This window comes from Haemaphysalis longicornis, unplaced genomic scaffold (assembly GCF_048455015.1).
Source record: "Haemaphysalis longicornis isolate Haplotype H1 unplaced genomic scaffold, Haemaphysalis longicornis Haplotype H1 scaffold_7, whole genome shotgun sequence".
NCBI lineage: Eukaryota > Metazoa > Arthropoda > Arachnida > Ixodida > Ixodidae > Haemaphysalis > Haemaphysalis longicornis.
This window is the reverse complement of record NW_027526422.1, coordinates 135,363,125-135,386,239: the sequence shown is the minus strand read 5'-3', so window position 1 is coordinate 135,386,239 and position 23,115 is coordinate 135,363,125. Positions and strand designations below refer to the sequence as shown.

The 23,115-nt window shown below is 46.9% G+C and overlaps 1 protein-coding gene across 1 annotated transcript in view; it reads right to left on the bottom strand.

Annotated features, from left to right (window-relative positions):
- LOC144146549 (uncharacterized) overlaps window positions 1-20,890 on the bottom strand; it is a 35,188-nt gene extending 14,298 nt beyond the window's left edge. The window contains exons 1-2 of the mRNA XM_077678493.1: window positions 20,799-20,890; window positions 18,961-19,650 (exon numbers count right to left, since the gene is read on the bottom strand). Coding sequence (XP_077534619.1) covers window positions 18,961-19,650; window positions 20,799-20,801 — 693 coding nt within the window. The 5' untranslated portion in view covers window positions 20,802-20,890. The remainder of the gene's footprint in view (window positions 1-18,960; window positions 19,651-20,798) is intronic.
- Window positions 20,891-23,115: the final 2,225 nt, after the last annotated feature.

Genomic DNA, 23,115 nt, shown 5'->3' with positions numbered 1-23,115 from the left:
CAATTTGATGTGGGTGCAGTGGACCCAAAATGGTGAGTTTGTGCTGCTGCACAGCGCGACTGAGTCATCTGCTTGCTCTGAATGCAGTGGTCATCCACTGGCCTCAGTACAGTTAACGTACTGTGGCTAAACTTTAATGCCCGTAGCATGGCCGAACTTCCAGCAGCTTTAGTCTGGCTTGAGTCCGACGACCGCATCTCCGCTGTCTTCCGCTGGCCGTACTTCGGCCGCGCACGGGTGGCTTTGGAATGGGCGGAGACCAACGGCTGGAATGTGGCCGTACGAACGTACGCCGGTCGACTGGTCGACATACACTGGCCGTTGGACAGCCATGGGAGTACGGCCGTATACGGCCAAAAGCGCACATTTGGACACGGGCCAAACACGGCTGCCGGAAAAATGCCGTACAGAAAATCACCGTCCAAAGTATACCGGCTTGAGTTAGCCCGAACAGTCCGATGCTGCCTGGGAGGCTGGCATTTACCCGCACACCGCTCATACGACACTTTCTGGCGGTCCATTGAAAGTCGTATTATCGGGGTTCCACTGTGCTAGTTTTCTTTTTGAAGAGTTCCACCTACAGCCAAAGTATGGTCTCTTTCGCCGGCAATGTCAAAATGAAAAAGTTAAACACAGTTCCCCAAAGTGTGCAATGTGCTTTAAAAATTCAGCTGTGGTTCTTCTGTGTCGACTACAACGCAGACGGGTGCGCCCCGCGAACGGCAGCGCCGTCGCCGTGCAAATTCTAGGGCCTGGCTGTAGCGACGTCCTGTCTGTAGCGACGTACCAGCCAGCGCAGCGGGCGAGCGAGCGGCCGCACGCGGCCGACAGGCGGGGACGAACCTGCGCGCAACGCCTAGCCTTCGCCGCAGCCCTAAGAGGGACGCGCCCTGCGGAGCTCCACCGGTTCTCTTGGCTAGCCGTAGGAAAAAGCACAGAGCCAGCCGCGATGTCACTTCCGCTTCATGGCTCTTTGAGGGATCCGCCGGCAGGTTGGGCGTCGCCGCTGGAGGAGCCGTTTTAAACGTTTCTAATTAACAACGCATTTCGCGGGGCTACTAGTGAAGTCCAAGTTTATTTGGTGGTACGTACTGCACGTTCACAGTAAATTTGGCCAAGGTGCCTTTAACAATCGTGATGCAGGGCCGCTTGAAAGGTCGGCAAAGTTGAATCGAAGTTATAATGCATGCATAACTTCTCAGTGTGCCTAAATGACACAACCTGAAATAATTGGAGGTTCCCTACACTCACGCGCTTTCTGCTCTGTCAGTGAAGTACAACTACTTCATAATTTCAGGAAGAGGGGCTGACCACAAAACATAAAAAGGGAAAGCAGGAAAGGAGGAAAAAGTTACGAATACAAAATTCAGAATTAGGATCCGAAACGTCAGGATGGAGAGGCTCCCTACGTGTTCCTGCGGTTTCTTTCGTTCATTTTTTAATTATTCAGGGACATTGATAAAACGGCCGGTTGTTGTGGCGAGAGCAGGCAACGAAATCCTACAAGATTGGTGCGCCGGTAATTATTAAAAAATAATTGGTGTTTTGATGGTGTGATTATCTGCGTTCGCCAGGGTGAGTGCTTCCCATAGGCGTCGAGATTCCCGTGGTTCTTAGAGGATTTTCAGGAACGTACGTTTCTGCGATACAACTTTCGAGAGAACGCTAGTACCGAACTCTGCAGCAACAAAAATTTGCCGCGTATCTGCTCCTTTCGTTGCAAATGCCGTCAAAAGACGATAGTCGTTATCGGCTTTTGCGAAGTAGATGCCTCCCTTCGCTTTCCCGCTCACCTCTCATGTTTTTCCTCTTGCGTCGCGCTCCTCCCAAAGTAAAGACGCCAAATGTTTGCCTAAATCATTTTAAATTTCCCGCGTTCCACTGCTCCAAACCGGGTGTCTCGATGCGAATGCTGCCGTACGGCGAAGACGAGCGTTAATCTAGGCGCCCTACTTCAACGTTTATAGAACCGCGTTTCCCTACTCCACGTGCGTTGCAAGCAGAACGTGAAACCTATCTAGTGGAACCTTGCGTAACTGTTGCCGGTTGATTTCTTAAAATGGCACCAGAGGCTATAGTGGCGCGGGAGACAGCAGGCGACGGCGGAGTGAATTCTTTTTCTGCAGTTGATGAAGTATTTAATTTCGCAAAATTCAATCATGTTTCATTTTTTATAAAGGAATACTGCAAATATAACTTCTATATTGATTTGTTGTCTCATATTTGCGTAATGTCTTGTTCTTCTTCAACAATGTTGTCAAGTATGAACATTACACCGGACATAGACGGGTAGATTTAGCTGTGACTATATAAGACTATTGCGCAGGCATTGTTTGGCTTTGGCCTGGTGGCTGAATCGAGTCACAGACAGACAGACGGACAGACAGACACCCATACATACAGACAGGCAGACCAAAATGTCTGTGTTTAAGTAGCCCAAGAAAGACTATCGTCTTTATTTATTTTATTTATTTACACATTACCCTGCAGCGCCAAGGCATTACAGCAGGGGAGTGGGTCTCATAGTACAGATGGCAATAAAGTCACTAGCACAGTCACTGTTTGTCAATATATAATAACTAAAAGGGAGCACACAACAAAAAATTCCCCGCATTTCCCCGAGGGGAAGAATGTGAAAGTGCGAATGCATGAGTTGAATTTGCGCGGTTCGGTAATGTTCGCGAAAGAGAGATCACACACACACACACAACTACAAAGAAAGAAAGATGCATTTATTCACAGACACCTATTTGTGTTGTCGTTGTACTTGATTGCTAGAGCGGATCTCAGCTTTGAAATTTCGTGTCAGTACTACTTTAAGCGGGTGCATTAGCCCTTCTCACGCCCGATTCCTGGCCAATCCCCCACGTGGGTATGTGCCATGTCAGCGGCCAGGCAGCGCGCGCCCATCTCCCCCCGTTGCCAAAAAAGACGAGGAGATTCCTGGCCAATCCCCCAAGTGGGTATGTGCCATGTCAGCGGCCAGGCAGCGCGGGGTGCATTAGCCTTTCTCACGCCCGATTCCTGGCCAATCCCCCACGTGGGTATGTGCCATGTCAGCGGCCAGGCAGCGCGCGCCCATCTCCCCCCGTTGCCAAGGAAGACCAGGAGATTCCTGGCCAATCCCCCACGTGGGTATGTGCCATGTCAGCGGCCAGGCAGCGCGCGCCCATCTCCCCCCGTTGCCAAAGAAGACGAGAAGATTCCTGGCCAATCCCCCACGTGGGTATGTGCCATGTCAGCGGCCAGGCAGCGCGGGGTGCATTAGCCTTTCTCACGCCCGATTCCTGGCCAATCCCCCACGTGGGTATGTGCCATGTCAGCGGCCAGGCAGCGCGCGCCCATCTCCCCCCGTTGCCAAGGAAGACCAGGAGATTCCTGGCCAATCCCCCACGTGGGTATGTGCCATGTCAGCGGCCAGGCAGCGCGCGCCCATCTCCCCCCGTTGCCAAAGAAGACGAGAAGATTCCTGGCCAATCCCCCACGTGGGTATGTGCCATGTCAGCGGCCAGGCAGCGCGCGCCCATCTCCCCCCGTTGCCAAAGAAGACGAGGAGATTCCTGGCCAATCCCCCACGTGGGTATGTGCCATGTCAGCGGCCAGGCAGCGCGCGCCCATCTCCCCCCGTTGCCAAGGAAGACGAGGAGCGCGCGCACCCGCAGCTGTTGCTATGCGGACGGCGGCGGACGCTTCAGGCTCGCTTAAGAAGTGCATGCGCACTTAAAATAATATTTATACAACGACAGCATCGCACTTCACTAAGCACGCGAGTAAACAGTGCAATACCTAAAAGAGAGCACAAAACAGCATAATATTTATACAACTGAAGAATCACAATTCACTAAGCACGCGAGTGAACGTCTCAACACTTTCGAAACGATGTCGGCTGCCAATTCATTCCACTGAGATATAGTGAAAGGGAAAAAAGAAAACTTTTTATAATTGGTCCTGCGTTTTATCTCTCGTATTTTGTTAATGTGGTCACGTCTTTGGGATACATAGTGGGGGGTTTGCAAATATTTTTCCTTCATTATTCCTGTTAAATTGTTATATATACAATAGAGGAGTTTTAATCTATGCTTTCTACGTCGCTCCCTGAGAGGTTCTAGGCCTATTGATGATTTCATTTCTGTGACACTTGCCCCCCAAGTGTAATTACTGAGAATAAACCTGGCTCCGCGATTCTGTATTGCTTCAAGTTTTTGTATTAAATACTCTTGGTGAGGGTCCCATGCGACACTCGCATATTCTAGGATGGGTCTGACCAGCGAAAAATAAGCGGCTTTTTTCACAGATGAAGGAGCATTGCGAAGGTTACGATGGAGTAAGTTTAGTACACTAACTGCTTTCTTTACGGTGTTATCAATGTGATGATTGAAAGTCAGATCCGCACTGAGTGTGACGCCAAGATATTTAACTTCAGATACTTTTTTTAGAGTTTCAGTACCAATATGGTAGGAAGAATCGACAATTTTTTTTTAATTTTACTGAAAGAAACGTAGTAACACTTAGCTGTGTTTAGCCAGCTAAGTGTTACTATGAAAAGAACAGGAGCTTTTTGGTAACTCTTGAAGGTATGGCGGATGCGCTCGCAGTGCCAATTGTAGTTTTACGGACCGTGCATCACGCTCCTCAGAGAAGAATTTCAGCTTTACCGCAGCTCAAAATGAGTCTCTTTTGCGCAACATAATTTCAGCTTGACCAAAGCAACGACTTTGCCCCTTCAAGTCAATATCGAAATGCAGCGAAGAAAGCGCGTTACCCGCCGACGCCGCGAAACAAACGGACTTTCAATTCAAGAAAAGATGCAGCTACCAGACGGCGCTCCGTGTGGAAGGCGGCGGTGTGCTTCGCGACTTCTGCGGCGCTTTTTGCTGTGGCTTCATGACAGGTACGCGGGAGTGTGTGGCGTAGACTCGTTTATAGGCATGATACGCGGATGCCTCTGCACAGCCGTTTGAGGCACTTCTGTGGTGTTTTTGGTAAGTCTACTCCACTTGCTTGTGTAAGTCCGCGCCCTGCAAAAACGTCTCACAGTCACTTATTTAAGCTACCTTTAGTATGTGTCAAAAACTAATTCCGTCTCGTGCGCTTCGACGGGAAAGAAAGGTCGTCTCGGGGGCGGGTCAGCGGGGTCAGCGGGGGGCTGCATGGAATCTTCTCCCAGCCTTGACCCCGCCATGGCGTACGTGAACGTCTCCGGTCACCGGTCTGTTCACGCTGGCGTGCCTGTATAGTTTACATTATCACTTCATTTGCGATGCGATACGATGAGGTTTTTAGATGCGACGCATCTCTTTAACTCGCCTTGTCCGCCGTTGTCGGCGTAGTCCGCACGTCTCTCCCCCATTCTCCTCGCCACGCCAGCTGCGCGCTAACGCCGCTCTCTCATCGCAGCGCCATCTACGTTTAGCGCTCACTGGCGCTCGCTCCCGTCGCCGTGCCAGCTGTGTGTCAGCGCGCGTTAACGCTCGGTTAAACACTCTCATTCCGCTACATATAAACGCGGTAACTGCGCCGCTCCCTTCAGTCCTTCAGTCGTTCCGCCACCGTTCCACCGCGCCGCTGGCCTGCTATCGCGATGGTCGGCGCAACCGTAACAAGCACCGGCCAACCCGATACCAGAAATGCTATCATCAGCAAAGCCGTCGAATTCAGCGAAGACAAAGCTGCGAAGAGAAGAGCTCGCGATGCGGAACGTAAACGGCAACGCCGAGCTGCCGATCGTGAACGTAGAGAACGAGAAGCTACTGCCATCCGTCAACGCCGAGCTGCCGAACCCGAACCCCGGCAACATGAAGCGGCTGCAAAGCGTCAACGCCGAACTGCCTAACCCCAACTCCGGCAACGTGAAGCGACTGCCATCCGTAACCGCCGAGCTGCCGATCCTGAACTCCATAACAACAATGGACATGCTAACATAACGGAAACGCAACGGAAACCCACGATGCGTCGCATCTACCCATGGTTCCCCTCGCGGGAAGATGGTGTAAATTTTTAGGGGGGTTCGGAGGAACAGGGGGAATTAAAGGACCCGAAACTGTCTGGCGTGGGGTGCCGAAACTTTATGAGGCCCGTGGGGGGGAGGAGAGGGGATATAAAGGAGGGGATAGCAGGAAGCGTTAGGAGAAAATTTACATCGGGGAAAAAGTAGAGTTTTCAAATTTGGGAAGGGCGGCAAGCGCTATGCGATTGCGCGCCGAAAGGATCGCCGAGCGGATCCTTTCAGTTGCCTTTATTAGTGTTTGTACCCGTCGTGGGTCTGGTAGTCTTTCAGTGTCAAAAGGAAGTGTTACTCACGTGTGCAGTTATAAAGCGAGGTCGCCTTTGTGTTTCAGTTTGCAGAAACCTTTCGACTTTTTGAAGGCTGTTAAAGTTTGTTGATGTTTTCTTTATCGTTTTAAGATTACAGTACGCTTGGGAATGTTACACGTTATGGGTGTCCGGACAGCTTATCGAACGCTGTATTACTGAACGCCGTTTTATCGAAGGGTGTTACGTTGAAGCGGTTTTATCGAAAGTGTTTTTCCCGGCCTTTCTGCGTAACAAAATTTGCCGTATGTTTTTTTTAGTTTCCTCCTCGCGATGTAATTTGCAAATCTTATTTAACATAATTTGTAGTCTTCGTACTCGTTGTCTTTCATTTCCCGCGTGCGTTCTTTTTTTCTTTGTGATGCACGAAATTTGTCCCCACATTTTTGTTTAATCTTCCTTGCGCAGGTGGTACTGCCATAACGAATCTACTTGTGTCTCTAGTCCACCCTCTGATCCGAAGCATATCACGGCATTGTGGCGTATTGACTAGAATGCCTCGATATGCTTCGCATTTTTTTGTATACACCGCTTCTATTTCGACACACAATCTAATTATTTCGCCGCGTATTTTCTACATAAGAAAGGAACTTCTTGGTGCTTGTGCGTCCAACGTCAGCAACCTAACTGGAATGCTAAAAAAAGCCTCGCCCGATTTCTGCATTCCTAATTCTTAATGGGCACTAAGTTTAGTTGCTAAAACGTTACCAAACCTTGTCATGCTGTCCTTGATTCCTTGCTTAGAACTAACGAGAAAAGTTAGGCACGAAAATAGTCACCATACTATGGGTTGGTTAGTTTTCATCCCTGCCCCCCTCGTTGCACCCCATCATGTCTTGGGTTTTCAGCCCATACTTTTTTTCCTTTTTATCATAAGGCAACAAGAACGGTATGATCAAAACAGTAAACAGCAAAAATAGAGAAATCGTAATGGTCTACTCTATACAGCGTCGTCACACGATGACATGGAAACAAAAATGTGAAATTGAAAAAAATTAACCCGTCTTGTTGAACGCCGTTTAATGGAATGCCGTTTTATCGAACCACCTACGTTCGTTTGTTCGAAAGTTTGGTTTTGCGGCTTTCATTGTAATTTTCTGGGTTTATTTTGTGGAATTGGCCATCGCACTAACCTAATCTGCAGATAGCTTAATTGTACATTGTCTGTGTCGTGCATTACATACAAAAACCTGCCTGTGCATATTGACGCGTTTTTTCCGTGCTTTTGATCACATTTGTTTAATTAGAATTCCTTATTTTTTCGTCTTCATTGATTGCACTCGAGCCTGAATACGTCCCCCTTGTTTATATCACAGAATTTGCCACTATAGTAGCGACGCTAACCCCGTGCGCAATATTCCTTAGATGTGTATCGCTGTATTTAGGTTGGTGTTGCCAAATATATCCCTTGCATCATGCTTCATCATTACGTGATCCAAAGTCTTGTTCTCCCCCAATTTTTCTAGCCACGTGGTTTGCATGCGACTCCTACTTGGACGATGTGGTCACATTGTTTGCACCTGGAGAAATATCGTACCAAAAACTTGGGAAAGATTAGTGCTACATGAATGGAACAGGCGGGGTTCCGACAGTGAAAGTGAGGGCCTAACAGAGGTGGTGGAGTTTAGGAGAACTCGTCACAAGAGAACCCGTCGCAGCCAAATCCTCATACGTGAACTCGTCAAGTAGGACAAGTCGTCATAGGTCATCTCGCACTATTTAAACTCGTAACCTAAGAAAACTGGACAATTTCCCATCTAATCACAATTTATTTTTTAGTTATTCATGTTGAACTAAAAAATACAGCATTTCATTATATTCTCTGCTAATGCGTCAACACTCTTGCGCCCCTCCTTCGATTCATCAACCTTACATTTGCTTGGTGGCCTTGGAGGAAGACACCAGACGAGACAGCGCATTTTGTTGATTTTTTGTGCTTTGTTGAGCTAATTGACGGTCCATATTCGATTTTGATTGCTCGTTCTCAATTTTTTTAAATATTAATTTCAATTTCCAGATAATCGGGTGACAGCGCTGTATTGAATAGACTTTCACAATTTATTTTCTCAGTGGCGAAAGCGTTGGGCTAATGAGCACGAGGTCGCGGGTTCGATTCCCGGCCGCGGCGGCCGCTTCTCTGACGGAGGCAAAAGCAAAAACGCCCGTGTGTACGAGATTTCGGAGCCCGTTAAAGGTCCCCAGGTGGTCATAACTAATCCGGAGCCCTCCACTACGGCGCGCCTCATCGCCTGCGTTGCGTCGGCGCGTTAAAACCTAGAATCAACCAATTTCTTTATTTTTTGGTGATTACTATTTTGGTCTTACAGTTTTTTTATGCCTTCGATAAAAGGGAAGAAGAGTATGGCCTAAAACCCCAGACATGCTGGTGTGCAACGAGGAGGGAAGAGATGCAAACCAACCAGCCTGTAGTATGGTGACCAATTTTGTAACTAACATTTTTCTCGTTAGTTCTGAACAAGGCATCGAGAACAGTAGGACAAGGTTTGGTAACCTCTTAGCACCTGAACTCAGTGCCCATTAAGAATTACGAATTCAGAGATCGGTAGGGATTTTTGCTAGCGTTCCGGTTTTGTTTTTGACAGTGTATCCACAAGCGCCAAGTGTCTTTCTGATGTAGAACACACGCGGTGAAATACCTAGATTGTGTGTCGACACAAAAGCGGTAAATACAAAAAAAGTACGAAGCATAACGAGGAATTCTGGTCTATACGCCACCATGCCGTGATATACTTCGGATCAGAGGGGGGACTGGAAGCACAAAGAGACTCGTTATGGCAGTACCACCTGCGCAATAAACAGAATAAAAAAACTCTGGAGACAAATTTCGCGAATCACAAAAAAGCACGCAGGATATAAAAGATAACTAATGCAATTACTACAGATTCTGTTAAATAGGCTCACTGTGTAGACAAGATTGGCAAATTACATAGCGAAGAGGGAACTAAAAACGTACTGCAAATTTTGTTACAGGAAAAGGCCGGGAAAACACTTTCGCTAAAACGGCTTCGATAAAAGGTCCGTCGATAAAACGGCGTTCGATAAACTTTCCAGACACCGTATATACTGTTTGCCTGTGTGGTGTGTTTTCACGTCAGCCGGGCTTACTTGTGCGCGAGGAGAATCCGCGGAAGCTTTCGTTTGTACACCTCGCTTTTGCGTTCAACCCACTAGCAGGCCCGGAAAGAAGTTGTACGAAATCGGGTTAACAGATAACATAGCTGTTATGAAAAGCTAACAGCTATGTTAGCTTTTGAAGGAGGATTTCCTGTACCCCGTTTGGGAATCCGGAAGAGGGGGAGACAATGACACGTGACGACCGAGATTACCGCTGTCAGAATTCCAGCAGCGGACGGGGGCTGGAGGTAGTGTAGGGGATCAAAAGACGGGCCGCCCTGGGCCGATGTCCTGCGGTATCTTGGCATTTAGCTGGCTCATTTTGGTGTGTTATCTTTGTGTTTGCGGGTCACCTTCGAGTTTCCGTATTAGTGTAGGAAAGACGGGACACGTGACTATTTTGCGCCCGCCTAATTTGTTGGTCAAGGTAGCTAATAGTATTGGTTAATCTATAGGCCATTCTCACCAAGGACCTCCTTGATCTTCACTATCAAATGGTGAAGTCCCTTTTGTGGGCAGGGTTTTGGGATAAAACGACAGAGTTTGATGTTTTGAGTAGGAGAATGGAAGAGGTGAGCTTTCTTGACGCGGGCCTTGCCCGACCTCTTTTATGCGTTACAAAAGCGGTAAATTAAACTCCCATGCCGACTTCTTGAGTCGCTGCTTTAAGGGGGAGTCATCTTCAGTGTATCTGCGCAAAATTCACCGCCTCAAAATTTTTCGGCGAGTTTTGATCCATGAGGCCTTGACACGGCTAATTCTTGCTGTCCTTGCCAGCTCTACGTTTTTACTTTTTTTAACCTGGAGCCTGATAGATTTCATTGCGGTGGTTGTCAGTATGTCAAGTTTCTTCAGTGCGAAACTCCTGACAGAACCCTATGCAGACCCTTCTATGCAGACACTAAAGGACACTCCATCGCGCATTGCATTACGTTTGAAATTGTTTATTTGTTGATTTGATTGATTGTGGGTCTTTAACCCACCCACGCTCCACAGGTGATGAGGCGACGTAGTCGAGGGTACCCAATTCATTTTGACCTCTTGGGGATCTTTAATGTGCCTGCGCCGAAATCTCGTACACACGGGCGTTTTCGCTTTTCACCTCCATCAGAAAAGCGGCCGCCATGGCCGGGAATCGAACCCGCCTCCTTGGGCTCAACAGCACCACGTCATATCCACTGAGCTTTAGTTTACTTTTTATGCGTGCTATTTAATGCAAAGTTGAATGTAATAATCACTTTAATATAATTAGCTCGGTATGACGGCATATTCACCTAACTTCCTACGTCAAAAACTTTGAAAGCACACTCGCTCGCCTACATGATGATGATGATGATGATGATGATGATGATTAAAGGCCTCCCCTTTGAATCGGGGTGACGGCGTGCGCCGTCTAGCCTATCTTAGTAGTTTGAATTTAAATTTGGTCCCTCAACTCGGATTTCTTTTTAATCTTGTCCTGCCGCGGCCCCTGGCTGGGATGACATTTTATCGACTTCCCTGCTTTTTTTCCACAAATACTCTAGCTGCTGCTTATACTCCGTTTCATACATTAAGTGCAACGCTGGGAAGGCTATACAAGTAGTCCGCAAAGAAAGAAGGTGTATCGCTCCGCTCGGTTTTGTAGCCGTGTGGTCTAACGTGTCGCTCTGTAGAAAAGACGCTGAATCTTTAAGTACATGGGTTCGAAACCGCGTTCCGACGTTTCTTTTTTATTTTCTGTAGCATCTTCTGCGAGTTCGATTCTAAATCTTATTTCATTCCCGGTAACTTAAACACTACGCTCATGCGGAAATGAACTGCACGTATGGGTTCATTGGATGCATACCGTGCTCATTTGTGCTGGCCGAAACAAGCTTGCACCGATGTTTGACCAGCAATGGCGATTTTGTCGCGATTCTGCAGCATTGTCAGTTTACCTCGTTGATTCCAGCGAGAAGTTTGTGTAAGAAAAATACGTTAATTCATTGCTGCTCCAACACAGCTGCTCCAACAAGGGTGAATTACCAACAGGTGCTCACTTTCAACTTTCGTTTTCGCCGTTGCCCTGATGATCCACTTCTTTCTGTGCCTCTCTTAAAACACTCAGCGATTATACCGGGCCGCCAGCAGAGCAACGGGTTCCGTTTTTGCCGAGACAATTTGGAACCGACTTTGGCACTGCACTGTGTAGTAGCCCGACGCACTTGGTGCGAATAACGTACCATTTGGTATTCATGGGAAAGACCAGAAAACAGATTTCTGTACCTTAGAATATTGATTTCTGGCACAGAAACGCATAATACATATTTTAAATTTATTGTCCCCTTTCCAGTTCTAATACATATATTCAACAATTTTGAGAATTCTTGTGCGTGATTTATTTATTTCTTCACTACAATGTTTCACCCCGGAAACGAGAGTTATATTTTCTGTTGTGATTGAAAAGAGAGCTCTTTGAGCTAGGCCCTTATTCACAAGAGAATCATGGATAGGTCAATTGTTTTTACTTACCGAACCTTGATATGGCCTGTTTTTCTGTGTTAAGGACACGTCTATGTCATAGGTTAATGCTGTGACAAAACCAGTACTAGCTCATGAGTTGGAGATTTGTTGCCATACATAAATGCATACAGGGGCAGTACGGATTGTGTGTCATACACAAATATTGCAAGAGGAGGCTGACTTTCGCGGTTTAAAAAACAAACTTTATTTATAGGAGAGCACATCTGGTCGATTTCTTCGTAGGTTCCGACTTCTTCGTTTCGTTCCTTTCGCACTTCGTTCCTTCCTTCCTTTCGTTCCACCCAGTTTTTGCAAAAGTTATATGACTGTTCCGGCTGTATACACTTCACGACCGAACAGGACAGCACTACAACGTAGTGTCTTTCATAGCACCGGTCGCTTGATGACGTTAAACCCCACAAACAAAACCACACGACGAGGAAACACAGTTTGCTATGTCGCGGTAACAAAACCTTCTCGGGGAATCGGCTCAGCATGAAGCAGCGCTAGCAGGCTGCATAGAAAGGTGTCCTCGCTCCAGCTCTGCCAGTTGACTCTCGTGAAGACAGCCGCCACTGACAGGTCACACATTCCTGGGAAGTTCATCAACGATTCCCCCCTGCCCTGTCTTCGGAATTCCTTGATCGCCCGCAGGTACCTGCGGCGCCAGACAATTATGCCAAGATTCCGTATTCTCTTATCATATGTGAAGCCCATGTCCTTCATTAACCTCCACAAGGTGGTTTTCGTCAAGTTCGGCAAGTCGTCATCTTCGTGGACATCCTTTCGCACACTGTCCAGTGTCGGGATCTCCATTTTGGTGTACATGCTCTGCACTTTCAGACGGATGGCAGGGACTGTGAAGCTGTCATGCTTGACGGTTCGCGTGCTTGATATCGTTACGTCGCGAGGTCTTCTCTTTGGAGACACCAAATTCCCATGCAGACACTCCGCCTTCAATTTCGCCACGGTACGGGGAGATACTCCGGGGTTCTCGCTCACAACACTCACTACTTCCTGCACACATTTCGCCGGGAAACGCATCCTGGTACGGGCGTACACATTTGCAATTACTCGCTTGGCGTTCTTTGTCAACTTTGATGCGCAAACCCTCGAAAAAATGCATACAGGAGGCGTGGTCGAAGCCCGAGGTCTTGACGCCATTTTTTCAACGCTGCCTCAAAGAGTAAACAAAAAACGGCGTTCAAGGTTGCGCGGAGAGCGAAAACCTGATACGAAAGCGACAAACATAAAATACAAACTCGCATATTTCGATCGTTTGTCCGGCAACGCGAGCGTTTTTTGTCAAGCTGATGATAAATATTTATGCTTTAAGGTTGCCGACGTAGCACGTATTGTTTCTGGCTCACCGCAAGCAACCCACTACTTTTGGTCGCGGAAGCACAGAGCGCAAACAAGAGCGCTAACTTTGACATTGTTGCACCTGTTGTATGAAACGGAGTATAGTAATACCTACTGCTGACCAGTTAATGCTTCCATCAACTTCGAAGCACAGTGCCTCAGGAAGTAAGACTTTCCCCCCAGTTCTATCCGGCTGAATCTTTTGGCATTCTATTACTATGTGGTCGATTGTTTCTTTATCCCTGCTACATCCCACACATGTCTCATCCGGTGACGAATATTTTCTCATGTAAGTTCGAGTTCTCAAGCAGCCAGCCCGCGCCTCAAAGAGCAACGCACTACCTTTATTGTTGTCATAAAAGTTCTCTTCCCGGATCTCTTGTTTGCTTGCTTTGTAGATTCCCAGCGATCCCTTCTCCTCCATCCCCTCTTTACACATGAGCGTCTCTATTTCTTTCACTTGCTTTTTAACTGCCCCTCATTGTTTATTTGCCGCGGTCCAGTTATATGTGTCGCCAGCTTTCGCGTCCGCTTCCGCCATTGGGTGTCCCCACTTTTAAGGTACAGGTACCTGTGCACTCTGGCTGCCCAGTTCTTCTCATCTAAATGTCTAAGCCGGTCCTCAAAACGTATGTTACTTTGTGCTTCCCTCGCCTCAAATGAAGCCCAACCCATATCGCCTTGTACCGCCTCATTTGTAGTCTTACTGTGAGCTCCCAGTGCTAATCTGCCGACTACCTTTTGGTTAACCTCCAATCCCGACAGGATATCTGACTGAGCATAATACGGCATTAGAGAACGTGAGCGCCGGCACCATTACCCCTTTCCAGATGCCTCGCACTACCTCGTACTTATTGTATCCCCAAAGTGCTCTATGTTTCATTACTGCTGCATTTCATCTCCTTTTCAGTTTGAGGTGCTCTTCATGGACATTCAGGCAGCCTTTTCCTTCATTAAGCCAGATCCCCAAATATCTGTACTTATTTACTAAAGGTATGGCTTCCTGTTGAAACCTGAATGGTGTTGTATGGGCTTCCTCGTTAAACACCATGACTCCAGATTTCTGTGGGTTAAAATGTTGGCCTGGGTACGTTGCCTCTTCACCACAAATGTCGGCAGGTTTTTGAAGGTCTTCCGCGTTATCTGCCAGCAACACTATATCGTCCGAGTACATCAATCCCGAAATCCCTTGCTCCACCAACTCTCCATTGCTTCGGTACGACAAGTCAAAGCCTTATCCACTCTCCTCCAATCATCTTTCCATTCCTCTAATGTAAAGTGTGAACAGCAATGGCGAAAAGGGGTACCCCTGTTTTAAACCTCTTCGAATGTACACGGGCTCTGTGCCTGTACGCCCTTTCCATGTAATATGCACCTTGTTATCCTCATATATTGCCCTTAGCAGCCCTACAAATTGACCTAATCCCCCCTTCTTCCAGTCTATGCCACAGCAATCCCCTATCTACGTTGTCATAGGCTCCCTTTGTGTCCAGAAACCGCAGCCATGTTGGCCTGCCCTGTGGTGCCGAAATTTCGATGGTCTGGGTTAATACGAAAATATTGTCTTTTAAGCGCCTACGCTCCCGAAATACATTTTGCGGTTTTCCAAATACCGTTACTTTCCACCCACTTAAACAACTCGGCTTTGATGGCATGTATAGCTAATCTATAGAGCACTGACGTGACTGTAATTGGCCTGTATAAGCTCGCCATGTCCTTCTCTCCCTTGCCTTTATAAATCAAACTCATTCTGCTTTCGCGCCATGGCGTGGGAATCCTCTCTGATTTTAAAGCGCGCTCGATGGCTGTATACAAATGCGCCTTTCCCGCTGCTCCCAAATGATTGATAATCTCTGTTGGGATTTCATCCGGTCCTGTTGCCGTACTTTTGGGAACATTGTGTTCAGCCTTTTTACAGTCCAAACATTTGATATTAAATTCCAAAATTTCCAGTCCAAAAATTCGATATTAAATGGGCGACGTATAGCAGGCGGAAACATCGCTTTAACTTTACAAAACAAGGTGGTAATGGGAGTTTTCCATGTGACGGAATATTCCGGTGATACGAGAATTCCTTGTACGAAATGCCCTGTGACGAGTTGGCATTCCTGACCAGTTTACCTGTGACCTGCGTGAACCGTTCCTCTTCACCTATAAGTGAGTTTAGCGGAAACGAGCAGGTGTGTCCGGGCACGTGACTTACTGAGCCATCCCGGCCCGGGCGAGTCTGGTGAAACAGCAGAGGCGTCTTCGGAAGAGCGGACCATGAAATCTGTAACCGGTGAGCATCGTGTTCAAGCCCCAAGGCGCGCCTGGTATTGGGAAAACAGGGTCTTCTCGTACCGGTGGCGCCATCGCATCCTCTCCCTCGTGGTCGCGAGGGCAAAAAACCAGAACGGCTTCTTCGCGCGACGTCGGTGCAGCGGTGCGTGAGATTTTGGGTCTGTGATTGGACCAGACATTTAGGAGTTGAATTCCCTAGGAGAACTCTAGGGACTTTTGCTTTAACAAAAAGGCGGTGTTGTGAGCCACCGAGTGTTGCTGTCCGGTTACTCTTGGGGTTGGTGTTAGAGTTGCACTTGCTGTTTGAGCACAGCATCTGAATATGCACTCAACATGTATATACGTGTATAAAGTTATACTCCTTCATCAGCAAACATCAGTCTCTTGATCAACGTGTCCGGTCACCAGTCACGCTACCAAGATCGATGGCCTATTGCTGGAGTCCCAACAACTGATGGCAGCGGTGGGACTAGACAATCCAAGTCACAACAGGGCCCTAGCACGCCTATCCCAGCACCGGTCTTTCAATTTTTGCGTGTTAGGGGTGCAGTGTTGTACATTTGGAAATTTTCTAATGGCGTAGGGCAATCTCTCCCAAAACATTATCTATGCTCACTGCGGATGAAAGTCGCATATTTTGAAGAAAAACAGCTGCTTATGGTGAACTTTATCATGTGTATACGTTTCCGTCATGGGAGGCGATGCTGCCTTTCTCCTGTACCATTAAATGCAGACGGGCAATATTGGCCCGCTGCTGCAATTTATGTATGCAAAATTTCTTTTCATGTATTTATAGCTATTCAGCTACGTCTGTACTTGAGGTATCCCTATTCCTTGTCCTATAACGAGGAACAGGCCCACTCGTCGCAGCCAACTCGTACTAGGAAAACCGGTCCTAGGTCAAAGCGGGCATCTGGGTCTAGGTGATCCCGTACTAGAGAAACTGGTAGCACCTATCTTATCGCTCTCGGAAATTTCGTCTCGCAGTTCCTGTTTTGGCGAATGCTGAGGAGAAGCGCAAGGGGGAAGGGGGGGGGTGAGTCAGTGGCTTCAACACTGATAATTGGTACCAGCTTGACCTATTCGTAGTTCGTGGGTTGTCCTATCTGTTCGTTTGTTTGCAGGTGATGGTTGAAACTGGCTTTTTGGTTTTAACCGAAGTTCTGCTTTATCTTTTTCATTTTCCCTTCTCCTGCTAAAGAAATTGTCGCACTAAACTCTTTTGGGTTGTGAGGAGTCAGGGGTCGCCTTTTTTGTCCTATCTTGAATTTCTGTGCTTTTGTTGTCGAACCACTCGTTAGTGGAGCTACACGAAATGATGTTTTCATGTTTCGGAGGGCGCGCGCACAACCAAAGCATGCTGGAATCTGTGGGATCGGTGCGTATATACATCAATGTAACAGGAATCAGAAAACGAAATTACCAATTACCTCTGTTGGCAAAACCTGACAATCATGTCTGGTGAAGACACAAAAAAAATCAAAATAATAAAAACCGATAATACAGAACCAAATTGCAATGGTCTATGCAATACAGCTCTGTCACCTGATTACCTGGAAGTAGTAATATAGAATTTAAAAAAACAGAAAAAAGCAAACGAAATCTAATATTTCTAGTGTCCTGATGCAATTACCTGAACGAAGCCTTCAAGGCCATCAGGGAAACGTTAGGTCAAAAAGGGTGTAAGAATGTTTACACTCACGTAGAGAAATGAATTCCCGTATTCTTTTCATTTGAACATCACTGACGAAAAACGGAAATTTCTACGAGATGGGCAAGTGTACAGTTCCCCTAGGATACGAGTTTCCCTAGTGCGAGATGGCTCATGACGAGTTCACCTAGGACGAGTTGGCTGTGACGAGTTCACTTGTGACGAGTTCTCCTACACCCCCTGTAACGATCCCTCCTGTGTGTGCAGTCACGGCAACCTTTCCCAGCATGCAAATCTGCCAACGGTGGAAGGGGCAAGAGGAAGTGGGGAGGGGTTTAGAGTGGAGGTGAGGGCCTAGGAGCGATGTGTATTTAGGAGAATTGCTGGAGGAGGGCGTGAAATAAACCCATTCCTCATCATAAACTGGTCTCTGCCTAGGTCGCCCAGCTCGCGCACAACCACCGCATCAATCGGTCTGATCATTAGAAGAGTCCCTTTCCCGGGATCCCTCCAGAGCTCCCTAGTAGCAGGTTTTCTTAACACTGCTGCAACAATGCGGGAAGGGTAGGTAAGGGTAGGGTAACATCGCCTATATCATGCCCGCTACACCAGCTACAATGCTAGTCTATTTTATATAGACAGCCATGCCAATGAGGACTAGACTTTCATAACCCCAAACCAATAAGCAAATGATGGAGGAGTGACGAAAAAATACAATAGAAGATATTCTATCGAATCAAAGAAAACTCGTTAAAAAGACTTCACGTGGACATCTCATCACCTGAGGCAAAGTTTATGGTCACAATTAAATTTATCTTCTCTACATTCGCTTAATACAGCAAGGCACACGAAAAGTGCACCTTTTGTGCGGAGGTTGGGTCATGTGCGAACACCTGCACGCGAGACCAGGGAACACCAAAAGACTTTGCACATACTATTCTGGTTGAACGGCCACAAAACGGCGATCACATGCTCTCACTGAAGGATGAGTGGAGTACAACGCTCCAGCACACTCATTATATACCATATTATATTACCAAAACGTAAATATTCAGCATTACCGCAAATCAGCAGGGCAATTTCTTTCAAGTCTTTCTAGTGGTGCCCTTCCGGGAAGTGAAATCACCAAGCACAGAACAAGGGCAATCGTTTCATAATTTATTGTGGCATCAATCCCGTGTTCCGGAAAGAACGCCGAAGACGATGCTCTTCCTAAATTTGTTAGATGTACTAGGTTACGACGATGGATGTAGCGGAAATTCTTGGAGGAATTTCTGGAAAGATAAAAAATAAACGTTGAGAACTCGAACAATGTTACAAGCAATAAAGGCCGCAACCCCCCAAAAAATTGCAATAGCTCTGTGCATCGGTTGTTAACAGCACACACCACCTACTACTTCAAATGTGATGAATATAGATGTTGACAGATATCACTGTATACTGCAAAGAAAGGCAATATTTCAATTTGGGACGCTAAGAATGAATAAACCCTGTGTGACCCAAATATTCCTTTTTCACCAAAAAGCCTCCAAATGAATTGAACTGGGCCAATGTGAAAATAACCGACCGCTGATCATGTCACGCTGCAGATAGGAATAGCTCACTTCATCATGCAGCGCAGTTATTTCCTCCCATTCTATATCCCACAAAAACCGCTCTTTGACACCTCGTTGAAATACTCATCTATTCCACTCCTTTAAATCGTGTTTCTAGTTGATAAAGAATCATCTCGCCAAATACTTACACTTCTTCTTGCGGAGGAGGGTGGTGTAGTCGAAGGGAGAGCCAAGACCATAACCGTAGTTCAGGCCGTAGGATCCCAGACCGTAGCCGAAACCGTAGTGGCCAACACCATAGCCGAGGGTGCCGACACCGTAGCCGTAGACTGGAGCAGCGTGAGCGACGCCATAGGAAGCGACGACTGGGGCAGCGTGGGCAACGGTGGCCACTGCTGGAGCGTGGTGGACGGTGGTGGTGGCGACAGCTGGGGCAGCGTGGACGGCAGCGTAGGTGGCGACTGGGGCGGCGTGGTAGGTGGCAACGCGGGTCACGGCGGGAGCTGCGTGGTAAGTGGCAACTGGAGCAGCAGCATAGGTGGCAACTGGGGCCACGGCATAGGTGGCGACGGGGGCAGCGTGAGCGACGGTGGCCACAGCTGGGGCGTGGTGGACGGTGGTCACGGCTGGAGCAGCGTGGTAGGTGGAGACAGTCTTGGCGACAGCTGGGGCGTAGCTGTAGCCCAGGCCAAGGCCAGAGTATCCGATGCCGTGGGCAAGGCCGTAGTGGGAAAGACCGTAGCCACTGTATCCAAGGCCAGAGTAGCCCAGGCCATAGCCGAGGCCGTAGCCAAGGCCGTAACCACCAAAGCCGGTGTAGCCAGCGAAAGCGCTGGTGGCCAGAGCCAGGACAATGCAGGCGCGGATCTGCAGAGCGATATAGCAAATGGTGATTTGAGAGTACATCCTTTTTGTCAAATCACTTGATGATTCTTAATGTGTCTCGAACAGCTCTACTATGCATATTTTAGCGCTTTCTGTCGGCAGGAGGCAAGCACTACTCTTGTCTTTGCCACAAAACTCAATTGAGCAGCCGGAACAGTAGCAATGGAGTCTTCGAGATGTCCGATGCGTTTTCGTGACTAACGCAGTATGGTTTTGTGTGGCAGTTCTATACATCAAAATGGTTTGTTTGACCATTTTGCAAGAACGCTTACTGGAACGTAATACAATATTCTGCGCTAACAGAATCATTTTCATTGTCATATCATAAATGTCATATTGTCACTGTGCATGGGGCTGGTATGAGCTGACTACTTTACGTGGCTTATTTTTGTTTCATTGGTTTCCGAATGGCCTCTGGACCTTCCATTTTTTTTACATGAATATCCCCTAAATATATTTGATAACCTAAGGCACGCTGGCTTTGTTCAGAATAATAAGAAAAGTGCTCTTGAAGTAAGATAGTCCACATTCCAGGCAATTTTACAAGAAAACATTTCAGAGAGCCGCATTAGAAACATTCCTTCTTCACACTGCAGTTCAGACTAGCTTGAACAAGAACTTCATCCAAATCCGCTGGGAGAAATTTGCATTTCGGTGAATGCGTGTCAATTTTTATTTAGTTAAAAACATTTACTTTATGTTACACAAAAGAGTCGAGAAAAGTAGATCCGAACCATCAAATCTGTAAGGGGAGCGATGGCCACAAGGATAAAATCGCTTACATTACACTTTTCCAGGTATATTACTGCCATGATGTAATCAGATCATTAGGCTTTCTCTTATATATCAAGGAATAATGTTATCGTGCTGCGATACCTAAGCGGGTCACTTCGCTTTGAACTAGTCATTGCAAATTCAAATCCTTTGGGATGTGCCTAGCAATAAATTCGATACTTTTACTAAGCACGCAAGCACGTTCATAAAATTGTCCTCCGGTTTTTATACCTAGTTTCAAACTATGCCATACTCCCAGGGTTAAACGGGGCACTGAGGGCGCACTACCAAATGAGATATTATCGAAACACGCGGTAAGAGGAGAGCTTCTGTGAGAGCCGAAAAAAGCTGCTTACCATGGTCTTCTCAGTGGTCGTTAGTCCAACTGCTGATTCCCGTGCAATTCTGGGCCTCTTTTATACCAGAAAAACGTCCGTCGCGATGAAGCGATAGACGAGTAATGTATTTAGAGAGACCGATGAAAGATGAAGACTATATCATGTGCAAATGTAGGGGGGGGGGGGGCGAGATCTGAAGTTCCTATGAGCACTGCCGCTAGCCTTCTGCATGATAATAAGGAACTACACTGCCGAAAGCAAGGCTTCAGCAGTTGCGCAAGAAAGAAGAGGAGATCTATCCAAACCTGGGCACTGTAAACGTGAGTGCCATTATCCTTCGCGATGCCCGATGTTCCTGACGAGAATTCATTTTGTCGTGGGGCTGCTGTAAATTTTCAAAAAACGTCGTAGTGCGGGGTTCTGGTGGAACAATTTTCAGTTGTCGGCACAAGCATTTCTTGGTTGTACTTTAGCTGGGAAAAATGTCAAACCTACGATTACTAGTGTTACACTCCTTCCCGTTGTATTATCTGCCTTTTTTCCAAATTTGGGTGACTTGTTAAGAGCCGGGTCCGGTTTAGATATATTTGTACCTGTGTATCCTCTCACCGGTATACCCTTAACTATCTAGATGTTGCAAAACTGCTATTTCCTTTTATTTGGGTTTCTCTATCCTCTTGATACATATCATGCCAAAATTTGAAAGAGTGAGAGAGGCAACGATCTTTAATAAAATAGTACAATGTGTCCATGCCGCGTTTCTGAAAGATCGTAGTGACACGGGTCCGCACTTGTGACGACAGTTTTCTGGTTATCATCTTGTGAAAGCACCTTAAAAACACAGATAATAATTACGTTCATAAAAGAATCCTTCTTTGGTTCTGTAGTGAATGTTTTATAATTTAGCCGTCTTCTGGATCTCTCAAATTAGTACTTGGCTAGAGGAAACGTAACCCAGACCGAAATTTCGCCCGTATATGCTGCCATCTATAGCACATTTAGCGGGTATAGCAAGCGATAGGGGCTAAAGCAGGGGTGGGGTCAGGGGCTACAGAAGAAGGTTGTTTGTGCAGCCCCTGCCACACAACTGCATCTCCTATCTAAAGCCCCCCTTAACGCTTTTCCCCTGCTGTGTCGGTCGGGCCATAATAAACGCAATAGAGATTTACTGAATTGAACTCAAAATTTTCCGAGTGCCCACTGCTGGTGCTCCATCAGTTGGAAATTGTTAACTTTTTGGCTTGGTGCTTGAGCCATGAGCTTCAGGGTTCAGCCTGACTCTTTTTTTGTATGTTGTGTTTAAAATGATGTTGTGGACGTCTTTTTGTGTTTTTTATTGGAAAAATCCCCTCACGCCTATTTCCACTGAAATCAAAGAGCTAGTACTAATTATGTATTTATGTATTGCTTCAAATATGTCCAATGTTTTCTTTTTGCTTTTAAATTTTAACAATTACGAAGTATGCTGCCATATTTTGTAGTTTTGAGACGTCTTCCTTAGATGAGCGTCGCGTTTAAAAATTGCTTTGACTGTTGCGCGGAGGCTGAATCCAGAAAGGAGAGACAGAACGACAAACCAGAATTTTTATTTATTTCGTTGATCGATTAATTGTAAGGTATGACGCAACGATGCTAATGTGGACGGCTCCCGCTTTATTTTGACCACAAGGGGATTTTTAACGTACGTCGAAATCTTGAACACACTGGCATTTTTCTTCTTTACTGGAAAAGCGGCCGCCGCGGCCGGAGATAGAACCCGGGTTTTTGGGCTCGGCACCACAGCGCCTTAGCCACTGAACCACCGAGGCGGGTAGATCAGAATTTTCGCGTTCAAGTAGCCCATGACCGTCGTTCTTTATATCGCCTTTAGAAGCAAATCGTTCTGCCGTGTTTGATGATGATGGGGGGGTCTTACATGCCCACGCTGCACAGCTGATGCAGCAGACCATGGTGGATGGCTCCGGATTAATTTTGACCACCTGGGGACCTTTAACGTCGGCCGAAATTTCGAACACACGGGCGGTTTTGCTTTTCGCGTCTGTCACTCTATCGTCTTGAAACACCTTCACACACTCCACACTTGATTGATTGATTGATTGATTGATTGATTGATTGATTGATTGATTGATTGATTGATTGATTGATTGATTGATTGATTGATTGATTGATTGATTGATTGATTGATTGATTGTGGATTTTAACAAGTCTAAGCTACACCTCCGGACAAGGGCATTTCGCCTTCATCAGAAAAAAAGCAGCCATCGCAGTAGTAATCGAACGCGCGTCCTTGGACTCAGCAGCACAACGCCTTAGCCACCGAGCCACTAAGGCGGGT